General features: G+C 36.4%; 2 protein-coding genes and 1 non-coding gene across 3 annotated transcripts; 2 read left to right on the forward strand and 1 right to left on the reverse strand.

The window, feature by feature from the left end:
• Nucleotides 1-63: 63 nt before the first annotated feature.
• Nucleotides 64-9,432, forward strand: LOC121237048 (ras-related protein RABH1b-like). The gene is made up of 6 exons (XM_041133601.1): nucleotides 64-412; nucleotides 1,778-1,848; nucleotides 7,091-7,179; nucleotides 7,452-7,563; nucleotides 8,632-8,722; nucleotides 8,940-9,432. The coding sequence occupies exons 1-6, from the start codon at nucleotides 296-298 to the stop codon at nucleotides 9,084-9,086; spliced, it is 627 nt and encodes a 208-aa protein (XP_040989535.1). The 5' UTR covers nucleotides 64-295; the 3' UTR covers nucleotides 9,087-9,432.
• A 2,176-nt stretch (nucleotides 9,433-11,608) lies between these two features.
• LOC121237049 (probable purine permease 11) lies at nucleotides 11,609-13,438 on the forward strand. Its single transcript, XM_041133602.1, has 2 exons — nucleotides 11,609-12,004; nucleotides 12,150-13,438. The coding sequence occupies exons 1-2, from the start codon at nucleotides 11,968-11,970 to the stop codon at nucleotides 13,283-13,285; spliced, it is 1,173 nt and encodes a 390-aa protein (XP_040989536.1). The 5' UTR covers nucleotides 11,609-11,967; the 3' UTR covers nucleotides 13,286-13,438.
• Nucleotides 13,439-13,771: 333 nt separating this feature from the next.
• On the reverse strand, nucleotides 13,772-13,933 carry LOC121238002. Its single transcript, XR_005935048.1, has one exon. It is a non-coding gene; the product is annotated as a U1 spliceosomal RNA (small nuclear RNA).
• Between the last annotated feature and the right edge of the window lie 3,060 nt (nucleotides 13,934-16,993).

A 16,993-nucleotide genomic window follows, 5' to 3' on the forward strand; every position in this document is an offset into this window, starting at 1 on the left:
ATACTCCGTCCGTTTTAAGTATTTAAAGTGTAAGAATAAAATAATATTTGTTCCTTTTATTTTTTATTTTTCACGTTTTGCCAAGAAAAAGAAGTGGCACCGGCAATCGGCATGTAACCTGTGCCAGCCCAAACAAGAGGCATGACTCGGCCATAATTTCCCTTTCAGTATATTCGCCGAAACTCAGATCAAATATCAACCCAACCAAAAACCAGACCTTTACAAACCCAGAGATTTTTGTAACAAAAAATCTCTCTCTCTCTCTCTCTCTATCTCGGATCTCTATAAAATAGAAATGGCACCAGTGTCAGCTCTAGCAAAGTACAAGCTGGTGTTTTTGGGGGACCAGTCAGTGGGTAAAACCAGCATCATCACCCGCTTCATGTACGACAAGTTCGACAACACCTATCAGGTTAGCTCCAAAACCATCAGATCCCTCTTTTCAATTTATCAGATCACAGTTTGCTCTATGTTTCTGGCCCCTGATCGAACATACAACTTAGTCTCTTCGCTGTTTGATCTGTTTGTTGCTAGCTTTCTGCATTTCTCGTTTCTGGGTCTAGCTCTGTTTGCTTTGTTATGTTGTTATTTCTTTGTTTTTTGAGTTGAAAGGCTTGCCATGTATTGTTTTTGGTTTTTAAGAAGCTGTAATCGATCAAATTTTAATTGAGTTCGTTTGTATTTTTTCGTAAACCAATTATCGACCCAAATTGAGAGTAAAAAGTTATGACGGGATAATGAATTTTGGCCAATGACTACTTTTGGGTAGATAATAATGCATACACCACGATGATGGATGCGCAATTATAGGTTCTAGCCAAACATTCCCATTAAGCGAAGACTGAAGGGTATGTAGGGGCTTCATTTTTTGTTTTTCTTGAGATTTTGATAGATCTTTGAAATGGCTTATTTATTGGATGAATCAGAATGGTCAAAGTAACATACATTACTCTGTCTTCGTTCGGAATAACAAATCAATCAAAATGACAATGGCTGCCTCAGCTACGCATAGTGCTGTTTTGCTAGATAGGATGTGTGCATGATAAAAAATTTATATGACCGGTGAATGAACTCTTGAAAATTTAGAGGTAGCTCTCTTGAAAATTTAGAGGTAGCTTCAACTTTGAATGATATTAATGAGAAGTTAAATGTAATGTTCTAACATATTAGTATTAATCCTGACCAATTCATTTCTTTTAGTCAGATCTATAGTCTAGCCACTAATTCTATAATAAATAATTTAGTTCAATAATATGTACCTTACTGAAGCTGCCTTCTTAGCCAGGAGCATAACATAATAAGAGAGGTATTTTTTGAATAACTTTCTGATCATCTGGTGCTCAGGGTTGTTTCACAATTTCCAAGGTAAGACATGACGTAGGATAAACCACATTGGAAGTGCTCATTTTGAGCCTTTAAGTCCATGATAAATGGTTGGTTATATATGCATGCTAGCTATTGAAATTACCATATATTTGAGTATGGTAACTGGTGGTGCTGATAACTGTTACATTATAGTACTTTTGTATGCATTGCAAGCTCCATTTATTGTATTCCTCCAAAGATAGAAGTTCAGTCTCTTGCAGACAAATACCTCTTGTCATTATTGTTCCTTCCTTCTTCTCCTCTCTCTCTCTCTCTCTCTCTCTCTCTCTCTCTCTCTCTCTCTCTCTCTCTAATTGAGGTGGCCAATTTTTAGTTTACAATTTTTTTCTTGAGCTTACTCACTGATGTTTAGTTAGAGTCAAACTAATTTTTTTTTTTTTTTGACTGTCAGGCTACAATAGGTATTGATTTTCTATCAAAAACTATGTATCTTGAAGATCGAACTGTTCGGCTGCAGTTGTGGTAAGATTTGGAAATTAGATATTAGTTAGAGGTTTATTCCATTTCTCATTTTTTTTTACCAATCAAAAAATTGTTTCCTTGGGCTTCATTGCTTGCTTTTATACAATGAGTAAGCAAACCTTTTATTCAAAATAAGGGTTAACAAAAAAGAATAATAATATGCTGAGCTCATCGGGTAAAGGTATGGTGATGGATGGAGGATAACTGACATTATATATTTCCATATACCATTTGGAAAGTTTTGCTGAATGTAAATGGATAATGCTTCATTCAAATCTTTTGCAGCTTATATTCCATACTGGATGTTTGTACTTGATCTTGTGATTTCATCTTGATTAATGGAAAAGGGGTTGTACTATGTTTGGTGGATGTTATTGTAAGCAAATCATGTTGATTGCTATACAACACTTCGAAACTCCAGTATTTATTCTGTATTTTGTAGAGATCTTTGCTTTAAATGCTTGGAACTTTTTTTTTTTTTTTTTGGATAAGGAAATGATTGTATTTAAAAGAATATGCATAACCCAAGTACACAAGATGGTATACAAGAGGTGACACCTATCTTGGAAGGAGAAATAGAAACAAGAAAATCATAAAAATCAAGGCAGTAGAAATCAACAGCTTTGACCCATAAAAATAAGGTTTTAACAAAAAGTAATCTAAGCTCTTCCAATGAGCGCTCCTTGTCTTCAAACGTCCAGTCATTATGCTCTTGCCATGCACACCATAGAATACAGATTGGAACCATCTTCTACACAACTGTGATTTGTAGAATACCGCCTAGATTTGTCTAACTGGCTAGAAGCTCAACCATAGTGGCAGGCATAACCCAGGCTAGCTCCAATCGTTTGAATACATCTTCCCATATCACTCTAGCAACCTCACAATGCAGTAGAAGATGATCCACAACCCCTTCACTTTTTTTACACATACAACTCCAGTCCACTATAATCACCTTGCGTTTCCGTAAATTATCCATCGTCAAAATCTTACCCAGAGAAGATGTCCAAGCAAAGAATGTCGCTTTGGGGGGCGCATTGTTTCTCCAAACCTTTCACCTTGGAAAGTGATTGTTATGCGATTGTGTGAATGACTTATAGAAAGAGCAAACCAAGAATATACCTTTTCCTGCAGGTAACCGCCACAATGTGTCAGATCCTTAGGGGCTTGGTTTCATGGAATACAAGAGTCTAAAGAGATCCTCAAAGTTGTCAATTTCCCAATCTTGGGCCACCCTGGTAAAGCTCACATTCTAGTGGACTAGATCACCAGATATTCCCATGAGATCGGCCATTGATGCTTCTTTCTCACATGTGATCCTGAAAGCTGAAGGGAAAGAATCCTTGAGGGCATTATCTCCACACCATAAGTCGTACCAGAATTTAATTCTAGAGCCATCTCCCATTACAAGTCTAGTCTGACGAGCAAAACCCCACACCCTCTTCTAATATGCTTCCAAACTCCCGCTTCACACACCCCATGTATGTACCTCCCTAGTGCTCCACCTCCCCACAAACCTCCATACTTGGAATCAATCACCAATTTTCATAGAGCGGAATAATCTCTCAATTCTAGTCGCCACCTCTGCAGGCAAAGGAAAGAGTGAAAGGAAAAAAGTGGGGAGATTGGTTAATGAACTCTTAATTAAAGTAAGTCGATCCCCTTTCAATAGATACATCCGTTTCCACCCAGCAAGCTTCCTCTCTACTTTCTCCACCACCCCATCCCAAATGGCTCGAGCCTTAAAATTGGCCCCCAGCTGAAGACCCAAATAATTCATAGGCAAGAACGACACCTTGCAATCCAACAACTGCGCCAAGTGGTTAATATTAGGCACCGCACCCACCGCAACGATCTTGGATTTACTAAGATTAACCTTAAGCCCCAACACTGCTTCAAAGCATAACAAGAGAGCTTGCAGAGATTGAATTTGACCAGTATCCGTATCACAAAATAGGAGTGTATCATCTGCAAATAAAAGATGAGAAAGTGAAGTAGTACCATTTGTCATTACCCATCGAAAAACCGGATAAAAAACCTCCACCAACAGCCTTCACCAACTGCCCCAGTGACTCCATAACAATGACGAACAAGAGAGGAGACAAGGAATCCCCTTGCCTCAAGCCACGTGAGCTGTTAAAGAACCCAGCAGGAGTACCATTAACTAATACTGAAAAACGGACGGTAGATATACAACAACGGATCCAAGAAATCCACTTGTCACCAAAACCACACCTACCAAGCAAGTAAAGAAGAAAATCCCAATTTACATGATCATAAGCCTTTTCCATGTCAAGCTTGCAAAGAATACCTGGGACGCCTTCCCTCAACCTATGATCCAAACACTCATTGGCAATAAGCACCGAATCCAGAATCTGTCTCCCCTAACGAAGGCATTTTGAGGCTTAGAAATAATATGTTCCATCACTGAGCTAAGCCTATTTTCCAGGACCTTGGAGATAATTTTATAAACTCCACTCACCAGGCTTATGGGGCAAAAATCCTCAACTACCTTAGCCCCATGTTTCTTTGGAATAAGAGCAATGAACGTTGCATTTAGGCTTTTCTCAAAATTATGGAAAGAGTGGAATTCTGCAAAAACATGCAAAATATCACATTTTACTACATCCCAACATGCCTGGCAGAAACCCATCGAGAAGCCATCTGGGCCGGGTGCCTTGTCCTTCGCCATGTTACTAATAACCTTACACACCTCATCTTCCTCAAATGTATTAGCACTTTGTGAATCAATAGCCTCGAATGACAAGCCATCAAGGTTTGGCCTCAGGCATACTGGTTCCGAAAGTTGGTTCTCAAAATGCTGCACAATATGATTTTCCAAATCAACAAAGGATGAAAGCACTTGGGTACCTGAGTGGAGTGACTCAATAGTGTTGCTGCGTCGATGTGAATTCGCCACTTTATGGAAGAATTTCGTACATTTATCACCCTTTTTTAGCCAAAGGGCCCTGGATTTTTGTTGCCACGAAATCTCTTCCATCAATAACACCTTCTCCAGGTCAGTTACAACCTCTCTTTTTCTAACAAGGGCCTTCTCCGAGAGGTCTCCCGTCAATTCCCTATTCTCTAAATCTTGTAGTTCCTCCATAAGAGTATTTTTTTGGGGGAGGAAACCAAATTCCATTTAGTTAACTGGAACAAGGTGTGTTCTCTTATTCCGAATGGACGTTTGGGGATTTGCAATTTGCGAACGTTCAATAAAGTTTTATTGGGCAAATGGTTATGGAGGTACCACTTAGAGGGGAACACACTATGGAAGGAGATTATTGATTCTAGACATGAGAGGGGGTGGGGAGGATGGTGCTCTAAGGAAGTAAGAGGGAGACATGGAGTGGGTCTATGGAAATTTATTAGGAAAGGTTGGCAAGGCTTCGAAAGTCACATACGATGCGTGGTGGGAGATGGTTCCAGAATCAGATTTTGGCATGATATTTGGTGTGGAGAGTGTGCTTTATACAGGAGATTTCCAGCACTCTATAGTATTGCAGCTAATAGAGAGGCCTCTGTTGCAGATATGAGGGTATTTTCCCATGGATCTTACTAGTGGAATATTCTTTTTAATAGAAATATTCATGATTGGGAACTGCAGGATGTATCTGTTGCTTTATTCTATGGGAAATACTATGGCTCAAGAGGATAGGTTGCAATGGAGGGGAAATGGTAGAAAAAAATTTACAGTCAGAAACTACTACAAGATGTTGTCAACCCAAGATCATGTATCATTTCCATGGAAGAGGATTTGGAGATTATGGGTGCCTACTAAGGTAGCTTTCTTCGTATGGATTGCCGCTCTTGGGAAGATCTTGACTACGGACAATCTAAGAAAAAGGGGAATCATAGTGATGGATTGGTGCTATTTGTTCAAAAAAAGGGAGAATTTGTAGATCACTTACTTTTGCATTGTGAGGTCACGAGGGGCTTATGGAATGAGATCTTTCGAAGAATGGATATTACTTGGGTAATGCCTCCGCGGGTGGACTTATTGGCTTGTTGGAAGGAGCTTCAAGGCTGTCCCCAAGTGGCGGTAGTGTGGAAGATGATCCCATTGTGTATCATGTGGTGCACATGGTCCGAGAGGAATGAGAGATGTTTTGAGGATAGGGAACGCACAATGGAGGAGTTTCAGAATTTTTTTATGCATACTTTAATGCTATGGTTTTCAGCCATTGTACTTGATGGAAACAATGTCCATGCCTTTCTTTCCTTAGCTAGAATGTAATTAGGTGTTTTTCTTTTGTATACTTCCTGTGTACACGGGCGATGCCTATTTCATTCGTATGAATAAAATCTTTATTACTTATCAAAAAAAAAAAAAAATTCCCATAGAGCTTCCAGTTCCATATTGTATCGCCACAACCATTTTCCAAGAAGGGCCCGATTGAAAACCCTCAGGTTTCTAATGCCCAACCCACCAGATGAAATTGAGGAGCACACCTTATCTCACTTTACTAGATGGAATTTGAATTCATCCCTAATCCACTCCAGAGGAAATCCTAATGAAGTTTCTCATATGGGTTGCCACACCTTATCCAAAGGAACTTACTTCTTCACTTCTTTTACACATCCATTGAAGAAATACCATTAATAGACGCGTGCAAAATATATCTGAGCTTCATTTTTATGACCTTTGAATTTTTTGAGTATTATGTTTTTGTTAAAACTTTCGTAAAATTCCTCTATTCTGCAATAGCTGATACCTCAATTTCCATTGCTAACTGAAATAGCATTTAGAACTTCATAATTGTGCTATCTTTCCTAGTATAATCAATGTTATTCACCTACATCAAATTATACAATACTTTCTTTTTCTCCATTTTGTGTTGCTAGAGAGATGAAACACTTTATTCCCTGTTATATATGCCTCATCAAATACTTTTCTAGCTGCCACAAGGTTTACTTTTGCTCTCACTAAAGCTCGATTTGTGTTGTTCCCACAAATTTGAACTTTCAATTTCTATTAAGTATATCAAAGTTTATTTTCTAGCAACATGCATAAGAATTTACCCAATGCTTGCTCAAAAAGCATATTTTTCGGGTGAATAATGCTGAAACCATGGACTTACATTTTTTCTTGATTCATACGTATTCCAGCACGTTGATGACCATTATCATGTGATCAGCAACACTTTATTTTTGTATTGTTGATTCTTAAGAATATATATATATATATATATATATTTTCCTGTGGAGTTTGATCCTTTTTTATGTTATATGAGGGCAGGGATACTGCTGGACAGGAAAGATTCAGAAGTCTCATTCCAAGCTACATTAGGGATTCATCTGTTGCTGTCATTGTGTATGATGTTGCTAGTATGTATTTTGAAATTTGACTTCCAGTTAGTTATTTGCTTGATTCCAAGTGATTTATTCCTGCTTGTATACAACTATTATTATCTTTTGGACTTCAAGAATGATCAAGTCCCTGATGTGGTACTTGCAACATATGTACTCTCGTGATATGGCAGCATCCAGGCTTCCTTCTTAGTCTTTGTCGATACCAGTCGTGTTTTGGCTTAGTTGTTTGACCTTGATGCTGGAATGCTTAATGGATTGTTGACTATTTCAGTGCTCTATGATTTTAGGCCGGCAAACTTTCCTAAACACTTCAAAGTGGATAGAAGAGGTTCGCACTGAGAGGGGCAGCGATGTCATCATTGTCGTTGTTGGGAACAAAACCGACCTTGTGGAGAAGAGGTAATAGTTTATTAATAGGTAGATGGTTTATATCACAAGTGTTTGACTAGACTGGGTTCATGGTGAATTTTCTGTCCTATTTTAGTGTACCTGTTATGGTATGTAGCATAATTGATAAAATTAGGGTGCAGATATGATTTGGGTCTAAGAATGTTGTCATTAGAAATTTTCTATTGGGATATTGGTTGAATTTGTTCCTCTGACATCGACATCAATAGCGTAGGATAACATAGAAATTGAATAATACCGTCTACAAGTGTGTGTGAGGCACACTCTATAGACTTTAATGGGCTACATTTTAATGGATTTGTTGTATCTCTTTCTCTGTCTTAATAAGTGCCTCTCTTGGATACTTATGTACTTGGATTCTGCCTTTTGCACTTCCTAATGAAATTTTTATTACTTACCAAAAAAGGAAAAATTATATATGGTGGGCAGAGGTTATGGGTATATCGTAATTTTAGGGCTTCAGTAGGTTTGGGAGAATTATTAAGATTTGAATTAATGTTGACTTCTAATAATATACTAAGATGTGTTAGAAACTTAGAAGTTGCTGGAAGTTATGAAATATTTTGCAGTTTTCTGAATTATGATTGCTCTTAAAATTTTGGATGGTAGAACCGTGATCGCTCTTCTTGATATTTTCTTTTGTTAATTAATCTAAGCTCAAATTTGTTTGTTGCGTTTTGCTGAAGGGCCAAAATCACAACTACTCATAGTTTACCGTTTCACTCCAAAAATGTAATAGTTGAGTGACTAGACCCAAGACATTCTTTTCATGCTTAAGTCAGAACTAGTCTTGCCAGACATCATAAGTTTTATGTAGGTATTGTTTCCTCTCTAAGTACGATAACTCTTGTGTGAGATTTACCCACCATCTGGGGCAGCTTGAGATCTCTTGGTTGAGATTATCGATGTGTTGCCCAAAATGCATCAATGGGTCTTTTATATTTTACTTATGATACTTTTTGCAAGTTCGTCAATTTTGGTGTTCAATCTGCTTACGTTTTACTGTGTTCAATCTGCTTACGTTTTACTCACATTAATCTCCTGGGCATAATTCCACAGGCAAGTTTCCATAGAGGAAGGAGAAGCCAAAGCTCGTGAGCTAAATGTCATGTTTATTGAAACCAGCGCAAAAGCTGGCTTTAATATAAAGGTATACCTCTGGCTTGGTGCCCTCTCTTCATGCATCATTGCAAGCATCTTTAGAAGTTCATACAAGTCGCATTAATTTTGGTGTTTTACTTCTTTTGATGATTCTCAGAAAAAGTAAAGTGGGTGGAGTCCATTAATCAGATGCAACCAACTTTAGTTGTGAAGCTTTTTTGTTTTTAGTTTCTTTGAATTCTTTGTACTGATTAACTTTTGTCCAGGCATTGTTTCGGAAAATTGCTGCTGCCTTACCGGGAATGGAGACACTCTCTTCAACGAAGCAAGAAGACATGGTTGATGTGAACCTGAGGTCTACTGGTGGTGGTGCATCACAGTCCCAGCCCCAGTCAAGTGGATGCTATTGTTGAAAATTGTGCTCTATTTCTTGTCTTTTGGTTTCCATCCATCTTTGCTCCAGATCTGTAAAGGTTTCGTTAGATTTCCTTTTCCTTCAATGTACTTGTTGTGGGTACAGTCTTTCAACGCATTGCTTTTGAAACTCTCTTGGGGAATACATGGGTCTGAAGAGCTAGGAGTAGAACTATGATTGTGGAATATGCTGTGTTGATTAGATGGCCTAATCTGTGAGATGTGTAGTAAAATTTACTGACTTAAATAGATTTTGGTATTTACCCATTTCTGCTATATGTACTGAGCACAGTCTAAACTGTTTTTTGGCTTGTATACTAGAAGTTTTTGAGTCGGTTCCTTTTATATCAGAAACTGGAAGTTGTCTGCAATTATTGTTGCCTGCAAGATGTTTCTGAAATAGATTTTCATTCTGAATTTGATGAATTAGGTCTAATGCTCTATCTTCTGATAAAAAGAGACGCATTCGAAGATATAATTCGCTCAATATTAATAGCAAGTGATAGTTTATTTGGAATTTCTTTTTTGTGTGCGAGGGAGTTAATTTAGGACCTATGTTTTTCTTTTTCCCCAGGGGAATGTATTACGGTCCTCAGCAATTTGGATAGGAGATTGTAGGCAAGAGAAATGATATATACAAGCTTTAAATATACAAGTATCGTGTAGAACCTTTATTAAAAAGTGGACTCCAAAAAAGTGTGAAAAACTCTTTTTTCTTAATGAGGCCTACATTTTTACAATATTCTTGTGCAAGTCTTGTGCATTTGGAGTTTGTACCTAGCATTATTCGGTAGGTAATAACAAAAAACCGAAAAGAAAAAGGTTTTAGGTGAAATCATGGAAACCAAAATCAAGGACCAGAACCAACTGATCCGACTCCATGACTATCCAACTTTTTTACACTTTGGAAGGGTTTTCTCTCTCTTTTTTTCAGTTTTTTGGTTTTATGAAAAATCTCTATACTCCAAGAGGAAGTGGGTTGTAGAGAGGGCATGTGAGACAGAGGAAGCAACTCAGAGAGTGTAGATACAGTGATAAAAGTAAGCAGGCAAATAGCCTGGAGGGAGGGAAAAAAAAAAGAATTTTGCTACCTACTTTGGAAACATTCTTAAGACTAGAATTGCAGGAGTGCAAAGCAGTGGCAACACTATAAGACAGCAGTTGCAAGCTATGAAGAATGGAAAAAAGTATTAGGATAAAAAAGTAGTGAGAAATCTTGATCAATTGGAACTCCTCTTTGATCTAATCTAAAAGGCCAAGAAAGGTATGATTATTCTCGGATCTCTGATCCTACTTTATTGGGAACTCTTGCTCTGTTGTGTACCTTGTTTAATCTAAGTGGGACTATGCATCTAGTGCCACTGCTCAGCTCTTCTGCATAAGCTGCACTGTGCAGCAGAACAACTCCTGTTTTTCCTGTCTTGCTATCATTCACAGCACATCTATTTATTTTTTATTGCATAAGGGCTATTCAGAACAAAAGCAGTTCTGAATGTTGTTTGAGGAAGTTGGATAAAATTATCTCTACCTCTAGCAATGGCATCACGGCATGAACTTATAAAAAGCTGTATTAATAACAATGCATAAGATATTAAACTGACAATAACTACTATGCTATATAATACTAATAGTAGTCAAGAGGGCAGAGGCTATTAAGAAAGCTATGCCTTGTTTTTTCTTTCTCTGTTGTTTATAGTACAAAGCTGCTCCAAACCCTTTGTCATCTTTGACTGATGTGGGGAACAGTGAACACCTGAACTATAATTTTTTTTTACCAATTGGAGCACCATTGATTTGTGAGCACAAAAATACCACATAAACAACTATACTTATAATTGTATCTACATCAACATGGAAGTCATCCCAAATATGAATTACTTTATGGTGTTTTTCTCAAGGCATAGCTTTAAAAATGTGGAAATCACCCCAATTTTCCAAGTCTCTGCAAAATAGTTCATGTTGGTTTTTATTCTGCACCCATGGTGACTTGGCAACAACCTCCTCATAAAGACTAAAGTTGGGTAGAGAAGTTATCTCAAATATTATGTGAATAGTAGTGAAAAAATAATGGTAAAATATTGAACAGTAATGATAAAATAATAAATAGTAGTTAAGTGTTCTCATAATACTTCAGTACCCAAACGGAGCTTGTATTACAAAATCATAATGCCTTTTAGCAAAGAAGTAAGAAGTAGCTCTTATAGATTGGCCTCTTGCCATCTTGACTTCAGCAATTTTTTCAACCAAACAAATCCCTTTCAAACCAAAACATCTTACAAACTTGGCACCTTTTTGTTAGCTCTATTAGACAATCCTCATCTACGAGTGGGAAAAAAATGTTATTCATCATTTTTTTTTTATCATCTTTTTCTCAACACCTCATTATATGGTATTAAATAATTATTTGATAAGTGAAATATATTAAATAATTTTTTATTAATTTAATATCGTTTCAACGATAAAAAGATGATAAATAATAATAAAAAAAAGATAGCATAACTCCTTAGGGAAAATTGGCAGCTAACCAATTTTGACCGGTATTCTACAAGCCAGCTCACCTTGGTTTTCCGTGAGAGTCTGACACTCTTGTGGTCTCCAAACATGAGTCTAATGCATGTGAACAGTTTCCAAATGAGCGAAGGCCGATATCTGCCGTATTAAGTCAACTTTGGTGATTAGCTTCTTGAGTTTTTTAAAAGAAGTTCAGCGGATGAGTGCGTGCATAAAGTAGTGTAGATTGAAGCAGTTAATCTTAATTTGACCCTTTCAGAGGTCTTCTGTAATGCTTCATCAAGATCGTTGTTAGAAGTACATAACAACAGAAGAAAGAGGAGCTAGCTTATATTTGTGTTGAGCTAGTCTGTAATTATCTGAATCTTAATGGAGGTTGCTCTCGAGCTGCAACGAGAAACCCTAGGTCAGTCACTGACAAACTCACCGATTTATTGTTGAACAACATGCATATTTTCTACATCAATTTTAATCGTTTTCTCTGCACTGGGTCATGGTTACATGGTGAAAAACATATCATCTAGTTTCTGTCTCTATCTGTGTATGATTAGGTGATGATCAAGAGCAAAGCTCACATGAGGGAACCTCTTTTACCAAGCTGCTGCTACAACTTCCTAGGCTCAAACATTATAAGTGGTGGCTTCGTGTGGCCACCTATACTCTCTTTCTTCTTGCCGGCCAATCTACAGCCACTCTCTTGGGAAGATTATACTATGATGAAGGTGGGAATAGCAAATGGATGGCAACATTTGTTCAATCAGCAGGCTTCCCAATTTTAGTTCCCCTCCTATTTTTGTTCTCACCATCCATAGCATCCACCTCAACCACTTCCTCAACCATTTCCTCTGCCACTGCCACACCACCACCTCTTTCGAGGCTCACTTTACTCTACCTCGCCTTCGGCCTCCTATTGGCAGGTGATAACATGATGTATTCATATGGACTCTTATACCTCCCTGTCTCTACTTATTCACTTCTATGCGCAACCCAATTGGCCTTTAATGCGATCTTCTCTTTCTTCCTCAATTCACAAAAGTTCACACCTTTTATTTTCAACTCTCTAGTCCTTGTTACCATGTCAGCATCCCTTCTTGCAGTCAATGCTGACTCTGAAAACACTGATGCTGGAGTCCCTAAAGGAAAGTATGTAATTGGATTCCTTTGCACTCTCGGTGCATCTGCAACATTCTCATTATACCTCTCCCTAGTGCAGCTGTCTTTCCAGAGGGTAATAAAAAGGGAGACCTTCTCTGCTGTCCTGAATATGCAAATATACCCGTCGCTAGTCGCGACATGTGTGTGTGTGGTAGGACTTTTTGCAAGCGGAGACTGGAAAGTCTTGGGGACAGAGATGAAGGAATATGGAAAAGGAAGGGTATCCTACTTGATGACTCTGATTTGGACGGCTGTGACATGGCAAATTTCTTCAGTGGGGATGTTGGGGTTGATCGTTGAGGTATCATCTCTCTTCTCCAATGTCATTGGTACATTGGCTTTGCCTGTTGTTCCAATTCTTGCAGTAATATTTTTCCACGACAAGTTGGATGGGATGAAGGTGATGGCCCTGCTGTTAGCCATCTGGGGCTTTCTTTCTTACATCTATCAACATTACCTCGATGACTCAAAATCCAAAGCAAATAAAACCGCCAATGGTGAGCCTTCCGGGGCTGTCATAGAGGTCTGTTAATGCATAGATATTGAACTACAATTATTATAAGAAAAAGCTATGTAAAACCCAGGATTTTCATTGTGAAAAGGAAAAGAACTTTCTCTGCTGATGATGATTCTATCAGATACATTCCTTTCTAATTATCTGCTTTAGCATTTTATTCTATTCCCACCATCATCCTAGACCATAGTTATAAAATAGTCAATGTGCCTTTTATGAATCAATTTCGTGAGTATAGCTGAGTATTATGGAACATTCGCACTTTGGCAAAAGGAAGTGAGGAACATTATAAATCAGGTATTGAATAATAACATCGGATTCAGGTTCTTCACCACGGTTGGACACATTGCCAACAATCAAGGAAGAGATTCATTCTCTTACCCAGAAAAGAAGGGTTGAAAAAGTTGAAAAAACAACACATTCAAGACATCAAACGTAAACATATTCAAAGAAATCAAACGTAGTATCGATCACGAAAGAGAACCTTTTGAGTTTGGTAAGTAGGCAGGGGCCGCGCGAACGCAGGCCCCCACTAGCACAAATTATGACGTAGGCTCTCCCACATTGGGGAGACCTTAGGCGAGCACCCCTCCTGCGTGCAATGGAGGTCACTAGCCTAGGCCATGGCCCTTCTTGATCGACCATCGACCCCGTCCAGGTAAGTATGTTTACCGGTTCCCCTCTCTTCTCATTTCTACTCGCTGACTCCTACCTGTCCTTTCGTTTATTACCGATGTGGGAATAGAAGGCTTTTCCCCTCGCGGACTTCCAGCCCACGCCTAAAAGTGGCCCAGATGATTTAATCAATGTATAATAAATACTCTTTCTACATTTGAAGTGGATCTGGGCCTTTGTTGGGCTTCTTAAATCTCTAATCGAGCTCAGTTTTTGTTCTTTGTTCGGCCCATTCGTCTTTTAGATGAGCAATCCAAAGTGGGTTCTGCCAAAATAATATTTAAAAAATAATTCTATACATACCACATTCTCATTTTATTTTTATCTAATTATGTAATATATGACACATTTATTACTATCGAGTCTAATAAAAGATTATCTAATAGTGATAAATATATTACATCTTATATAATAAAATGAAAATGAGATGCCAGTGTGGAGTATACAATTTTTCTTAATCTAACATTAGGAAGGGAGGAAAAAATATATATATAAAAAAAAAAAATTGAAGAGGCATGGAGGATTTGAAGAAGAAAACAATTTAATAATTAAAAGAAATGCACAACCGTGTCTATCACTGACGAAAAATCTAAATAATAGAGTTAGATATATTGTTATAACATATTTTTAATTTATTATTTGAATTAAATGATCTACTTTAAAGAACGGGAAAAATTGAGAAATAGAACAAAAAGAAATTCTATTTTTAAGTCAGTGGATAGAGATTATATTTAAAAAATAAATGTTAAAACTTAAAATTTTATTTATAAAATTTTTAACATTTAAATAATGTGTTCTACATATTGATATGAATACGAGTTATTTTATTATCAAGTTTATGTGTAGAATATATTATCCTCATGACTTAAACGATAAAAAGTAAATTTTAAAATTTATCTTATAAATTAAATTATATCATATAAATATTTTATTAAGGCTCCGTTTAGGTTCGGAAAATATTTCATCTTATCTCGTATTATCTCATCATTATAATTTTTTTAAATTTATACATAAAATATAACAAATAATTCAATTTTTTTAAATTTCAATTTAATTTTTTTAAATCTCAAAATAATATTAATATTAAAAAATAATATTTTTTTTTATCTTAAATTACCTCATCTGAATCTTATTTAGTGTTGAGTGTGTGACGTACTCAAAAATAGAATTTTTTTTAAAGAATAAAAGAACTCTAAAAAAATGCATTGAACGGATTCAAAACGAGCATGATTGGATAGACATTTTTGAAAGAGTACTGCTAGAGCGACCGACCGCTGGTCTAGCACGTGTTTTTTTTAAATTATTTTTTATAAAAAAAATTTTAATACTTTTAAATATTTAAAAAAAGGAAAATAAATTTAGAATATTATTAAAAAATATTTCTTTAATCATAAAGTAAAAAAAAATTATTAAAAAATATTTCATTAATCACTAAGGCCCGGTTTGGATTCGAATGTGACTTCGAATATATGAGGATGACTTCGAATATGTGAGGATGATTTCGTATGGTAAAGTGATCTGTCAAACCACACTCATCTCAGCAAACTCTTGCATAAGACAAATGTGATTTATGACCGTTGCTTTTCAATTTTTCCACTTTTGACTGTAGGCAACTTGACATCGGGTGTAATGGCTCTGAAGGCCCTCCCACCCACCTTTCACCCATTCGGTTCACGCACACTCAGCTCCACGCAAGACACGAATCGCCCTCACCGAAGCTCCTCAGGCTCAGCGGTCATCTCTGCACAGACCTCATCTCAACTCTGGGTAGTGATACTCCCTGCCATCATCAACGCCAGACCGAATGTTAAGAGCCGTTTATCACGCCTTGAATGCAGCAGCTCATCTCCAATCTCCCGTAATAGGCGTGTTCGAAGGCAAGCCAAGCTTCAGAAGCAACAAAATTTTCCATGGCCAGAGGCAACCCAGGGAGGTCAGTCGCATACAAATCTCAGTCCAAGCAACCGATTTGATGATCTTCCATATCTGGTAACTGTATCCAATCACGTCCCCCTTCCATTACAGAGATTCACCTGCCCCTGATCCAAACGCTGCGACCCTTTGTCTAGGGTTTTCATGATACATTCGCATCAAACAGTATAGATTTAGGTATGTGGAAATGTAGGATTTTACTAATCTATATATTAAATAGTGTAGATTTGGTCTGGCAATATATTACTAATCTATATAGATAGGGAAGTTTGTAGCAAATTTATTTAGAAATATGATTGCTAATATTATAAGCTATATACGTAAATTTAGTTTCATAAATGATTGGTCGATATGTAAATTTTATCGTACACAAATTTACAAGGATTGATTTTATAATTTAATGATATTATTTTCCTAATTGATTATCACTGACTATAATTGAAAATTAGAAGTAGACAAAATGAGCATTACTACAGTAAATATGGGAAACGAATTTAAGCACAGCTATTTGAAAAAAATTATTTTATATATATTAGTATTATTTAACGTTTTTTTGCAAACAATTACAATTGGGATTTTTGAATAAATGATTATTATTATTATGAAAATTTTGTTGTAAAATTTCATTAGAAAAGACCATTGTAATCCAAAAATTTTTATTATTCACTTCATTAAAAAAAAAAAAAATGTACCTGGGTAATTTATAATTTATTATTACTTCTTTATGAATAATTTATAAATAACATTAATATAAAGTTAAAACCATATCAATTCATAAATAAATTATAACTATTTATAAATTATTTCAACTCATCTCACTACTATTTATAACTTATCTCAACTCATCTCACTACTATTTAAAATTTATTTCAAATCATCTTAAATCATTTCAACTCATCTTCGAATCCAAACGACATCTAAATAAAATAATTTTTTTTTACTTAATAATTAAAGAAATATTTTTTAATGATATTATGAATTTTTTTATTTTTTTTAAATATTTAAAATTGTTAAAAAAATCTGTATAAGAAAAAACTTAAAAACAATACATAAAAAAAATATACACTATCCCAAGCGGTAACTCCAGCGGGAGCTGAGCGGGACGGTTAGCATTTTCCT

This window comes from Juglans microcarpa x Juglans regia, chromosome 6S (assembly GCF_004785595.1).
Source record: "Juglans microcarpa x Juglans regia isolate MS1-56 chromosome 6S, Jm3101_v1.0, whole genome shotgun sequence".
Classification (NCBI taxonomy): Eukaryota; Viridiplantae; Streptophyta; class Magnoliopsida; order Fagales; family Juglandaceae; genus Juglans; species Juglans microcarpa x Juglans regia.